At 35.8% G+C, this 5084-nt stretch overlaps 1 protein-coding gene across 4 annotated transcripts; it reads right to left on the reverse strand.

Annotated features, from left to right (window-relative positions):
• Positions 1-992: 992 nt before the first annotated feature.
• On the reverse strand, positions 993-4474 carry LOC149544344 (methyl-CpG-binding domain-containing protein 6-like). Of its 4 annotated transcripts, XM_089798798.1 has the most exons (3): positions 3959-4474; positions 3571-3717; positions 993-3459 (listed from the first exon to the last, which is right to left on the reverse strand). In XM_089798798.1, the coding sequence occupies exons 1-3, from the start codon at positions 4142-4144 to the stop codon at positions 3388-3390; spliced, it is 405 nt and encodes a 134-aa protein (XP_089654924.1). In that variant the 5' UTR covers positions 4145-4474; the 3' UTR covers positions 993-3387. The 4 variants fall into 4 exon arrangements, with proteins under 4 accessions (XP_089654924.1, XP_089654926.1, XP_089654925.1 ...); XM_089798800.1 differs by having other exon boundaries at positions 993-3635; XM_089798799.1 differs by having other exon boundaries at positions 993-3674.
• Positions 4475-5084: the final 610 nt, after the last annotated feature.

The raw sequence follows: 5084 nt of genomic DNA on the forward strand, positions 1-5084 counted from the left end.
GTGGTGAACATGCTTTCTTCGCAAGAGCTTGAGGATGTTAGTTGGCAGCTGGCCACTGTTGTTAAGCAGATTCTTTTCTTTTCTTCCTCTTTTCAGTTCATTAGGTTCAAGTATATTCCGCGAGAATGGAATAGACCTGCTGATTGTTTAGCCAATTGGGCTTCTAGTCATGATCCGGGTTGGAATATTAAGGATAGGGGGCAATTGTCCTTTGAGATGGTGCAAGAATTTGATGATCTTGTTGCTCAAGATCGAGCTCCTTGTTGAGCTCTCCTTGTTGTATTCCTTTCTGTCTTAATAAATTTTTACCCCTCTTTTTGCAAAATTTGACTACAAATAAACTGTCACAAAAATAAATAGTAACTTAATGCTTTTTCCCTACTTCTAATATTCTAAAAATAAGACTAACCAACAACATATTATAAATAACCTCAAATATTCCAATATTTATACATCATTGAATATAGAGTTAGATAAAAAATATTAATATAACATATATAATTCCAACTTGGACTAATCACTATTCCATTAAAAAATGGAGAGGACTTTGTATAAATAAAAAGCCTAAATGTTATTTTCTATTAGTTTCACAAATTGTGAGCGGACATTCACCATAAACTGCTCTTTCAAATTTATAATACTGTAAGTATTAAAATACAATTGATTTACGGATTTGAGACTTTAAAATATCATTAGTCTTGCAATAATGATCTCTTCATCCGGATGAGGACTACATTAAAGGATTATATGGGAGCTGTTCTCTGCACGCTGCTTGGCTTACATGTAGAACTAGGAAAAGGAACTGTAAATCGAAAGATCCCATATCGACCAGCCAAAGTAGAACTACATGAAACCGAATAGTGCTTCACCATCAAATTTCATAGCCTGGACATTGCTGAATTATGAAATAGATTTTATGAAACAAGTCAAGGCTTCTTTAACATCTTTCTAAACATAATCACTGCAATGTAAGAAAGCTTACAGTCAAATAATTGTGGAACAATGCATATATTTAAAAAGTATGAATTTCAATTTATTACAATGTGACATTTACAAGTCTCTCCATCATATAATTTTGAATAAGCACATTGAAACCTTAATATTCCAACAGTTCGGACAAGACTTGATGCCTCATAAGGTTATTCACTTTCATTCCTATTTCAGAGGCAACCCATCTGAATCATCATACATTATTGTACTGTCTCTAATTTCATTAAACTTGACCCCTGGCGGCCACAACCTTTGTTCAGTCAGGAAAAGAAGCTCAGTAGGCTCATCACAGGAAAATCTTGCTGGCTTGGATGGACTTGAATTAATCTATAGCTTTTCATCCGTGTTTGTTTTGGGTAACATGTAATTCTTGAAGGTTTCTGAAAGATCTGAATCTTCATACAAGAATGGAAATGCTTCTGTTCAAGTTTCTAAATCAAGCTAGACATGTTCCCGATATCACTTGGAATGCCTTCAAAAACATCGGTGTATGCCAGGATACAAGTGAAATAGATGCCAACAAAAAACCAAATAGAGGTGAATTGAAATCTTCAAGACTAAATCTGCAATACGACATATTCTCTGGTGTTTCATGAAAGTCAAAGTATTTTTCATAAAGTTCTTAATGAAAGAAGCAATATCGCACAAATTTACTTAATGCTGAGAAAATCCAGCAGCACAAGGTTGCAATCAGTTTTCACAAAGTTAAAAGGTTGCAATCAGTATGTAATGAAATGTATATATAGAAAACAACTTCAGAATATCTCAATCGGCGGTGGCAGGCATGGAGTTGTAGGGGGATGCTTCTCCAGATCTCCAAGGCTTAGAAATGTTCCAATATAAAATTGTAGTATTTTATGTGGGCAGACATTGTTGAGATTGTTGTCTTGGTATTTAGTGCTCAACACTTCTTTGGAGATTTGTATCATGGATTGAGTTAAAATGTGACATTTGTATCGAGCATTAATAGTTTGAACTTTTGGTGCAATGACAAATGCTTCCAACAAGTCGTATCAGACCCTTGGGTCACAAATACAAATCTCAACACTTCTTTGGAGATTTGTACCATGGATTGGGTTAAAATGTGACATTTGTATTGAGCATTAATAGTTTGAACTTTTGGTGCAATGACAAATGCTTCCAACAAATCGTATCAGAGCCTTGGGTCACAAGTTCAAATCTCCCTTTAGTGGGTACCAAAAGCTCTGAAAGCTTGCTTGGTGTTGACGAGAGAGTGTTGAGATTGTTGGTTTGGTGGCAGCACCTCTTTGAAGATTCGTGCTGTGGGTCAGATTAATATGTGGCATTTGTTCGGGTAATAACAGTTCGAAAAGCTTTTTATGCAAATGCTTCGAACAGATATATCCCTGTAGAGCAGTAAAAATCTCACAAAACTATTTTTAAAATTATGACTGTTCAACTGAAGTCAAGAATTTCTACACATTTAACATTTGTATGAATCAAAGATCTTACCATAAGCTATTTTTCTAACACAAATCTGAAACCAGATAATTTATTTATTTAGTAGGAGTAACTTACACCAAAAATCTCCGACCTATAAATTCATAGTTTCATAGTGGGGTACTAAATAATTGATTTATTTAGTAGGAGTAACTTGCACCAAAAATCTCTGACTCATAAATTCATAGTTTCATAGTGGGGGTGTTGGGATATGAAACTGGAAATCAAGGTTCAAATTTGGGAATTGTGGAAGTCTAGTGGTGAGGTGGGAGGAGGCAGTACTGATATTCAAATTGAAGCGAATTGGAATCTTCGAAACAAAATGTCCAATACAACATCCCCCTGCGAAGCTTTCAGAAAGTTAAAAAGTTGAAATCAAGCTTTCAGAAAGTTAAAAGTTGAAATCAATCAATGACAGCATCTCACACTGATATACAAATTAGAACTGAATTGAAATCTTCAAAAAAAAATCTGCAATATAACATCATTACCTAACTTAGAAAGTTAAAAATTGAAATCAATCAATATATGATGACGGCATCTCGAACAGAGATGGCGCACATAATGCTATGGGGATGTTTATCTAAACCCTCAATTCTGAAAAGCATCCCTATTGCTATAGGGGATGTTTCTCCGAACCCCCAATTCTGAGAAACATTCCTATACAACACATCGCCATTGAAAAGTGAAAATTTAAAAAATCTTGGCAGCATTCAAATCAACGAATTTTAAAAATCTATGTAAAAGGAGAAAATGACAGTCAAAAGGCTGTTCAAGTGAGAGTACTATTACATAAGTACGCACTATTGCCATTGGGAATGGACTTTTCTTTTTCCCTGTTTGACCCATTCATCTCTTCAGTATGAACAAGAGGCAGCCATGAATTTTCTGTGCCATCTAGAACCCATATGACCCTATTTGATTTTTTGTTGGCATCTATTTCACTTGTATCCTGGCATACACGATGTTTTTAAAGGTACTTTGAGTTCCTCTGCCTCCTGGTTTAATCTGATAAGGCAAAGGAAGAAATGCAAATGAAACTAGATGAACCAGCAGCGATGCAAACTGAAATAAGTGGGAAACAAAAAGATCAGTAGAGATTGACCATTTTGAACGTACATTGGTTCTCTCTTCAACTGATATTTTACTTCTAAGATCGTCTGCTTTCCGCTTACTCTGAAACCCTGAGGAATTTGCAGTTTGCAAGAATTCAAACACTCTGACTTTAGAAGGAAATCTTTTGTTAGTCACAGTATCATAGTAATACTGCATAAACCCCCAAAACAGAAATGTCAATAACTGCAGTAAATGGTATCTTCAGGTTAACAAGTTTACAATACTTGATTAACATTGAAAAAAAAAAGGAAAGAACAAACCCTAAGTAAAATCTGAAACTAAAACAGAGCTAGTCAACCGTCATGCTTGAAACCGTATCGGTAATGAAAGACATCGAAATTGATAAATTACAAAAATGGGTATTATGTAATAAGGGTTGCTAAACACTTGCCTTATCAATTGCGCCAGCACTGCTACCAGTGACTCGAGTTTTAACCTCTATAATCCATCCTTTGGGCAACCAATCTGGAGATTCAATCACTTTGGCATTTCTTTTTAACCTGCGTCTGGAATTAATAGTACTCGAATTACAGACCCCATTATCAGGGCTGGTTTTTTCCTTACCCCGACTCTTCATTGATGTCGATTTCTACCTTTCCTCACGTTTCCAATACTTCCAGAACAACACATCGATGAAAAAGGGCAAAAACCCACCCCATTCTTCGTAAAGTCATATAAAAGAACTAAGTTTAGAAATTTCTGAGCCGTAATTTTGCCGCTTTAACTGTTACAGATTATCATAATCACCTTTGCATGCCCTCCTCCTCTATCTTCGCTACAGCTGGCTAAATTTAACCTCCACTATGCAAGACGCCTCTCCTGTGCGCTCCTGCAATACTGTTATCGACATAATAAGCTACCGGTTGCAACCCCAACGAGGTACAATTCTACGCACCCCCAACGAGGTACAATTCTACATCGTGGAAAGATATATTGGAGCAATATATTGAAGAGCGGCAGGATATTTTTTTATAGTAAAATCTTATATTTTTCTGAGCGGCAGGATAATTTTTTATAGTAAAATATTATATTTTTCTATCTTATTGTACTTGCCCTAGAAATACTATTGCATTCTGAAAAATCAATTAGTTGTAGCCAATCACATATAATTATTTTTTAATTAAACAATATAGCCAATCACAAATAATCTTGAGAATATTTGCAATTGGCAGCCCATTACCCTTCTTAATGTGTCCTATAATAGATTTGCTAAAGCCTATGACCGGATTGAATGGCTTTTCATTTTGGCTATGCTCTAGGCTCTTGGTTTGGGTCACAATTTTCTGTAGTATGTGGAAATGCTAATGCTTGCATTACTATCAATAACTCCCAATCTAATGCCTTTGGGCTTTTTTGTTCCATCAGGCAGGGTTGCCCTCCGGCTTCGGCGTTATATGTTCTTGCTGCTGAAGGGTTTGGTTATTTGCTAGCCCACTCCATATCTTTAGGTTTGGTTCATGGCATTTCTTTACTAGAGTCCTCTTCCGAGTTGGTCAATGGTCACATTGGTGATGATT

This window comes from Cupressus sempervirens, chromosome 8, assembly GCF_028749045.1.
Source record: "Cupressus sempervirens isolate cs-2001-9-10 chromosome 8, ASM2874904v1, whole genome shotgun sequence".
Taxonomy (NCBI): domain Eukaryota; kingdom Viridiplantae; phylum Streptophyta; class Pinopsida; order Cupressales; family Cupressaceae; genus Cupressus; species Cupressus sempervirens.

What these genes read in the sequence shown, in the direction of transcription:
- LOC149544344 (XM_089798797.1), bottom strand. Translation starts at nt 4,144, where the DNA reads ATGAAGAGTCGGGGTAAGGAAAAAACCAGCCCTGATAATGGGGTCTGT. An exon ending in GTGCTGGCGCAATTGATAAG is followed by an intron (nt 3,718 to 3,958) that starts GCAAGTGTTTAG and finishes GGGTTTATGCAG; the next exon opens with TATTACTATGATACTGTGAC.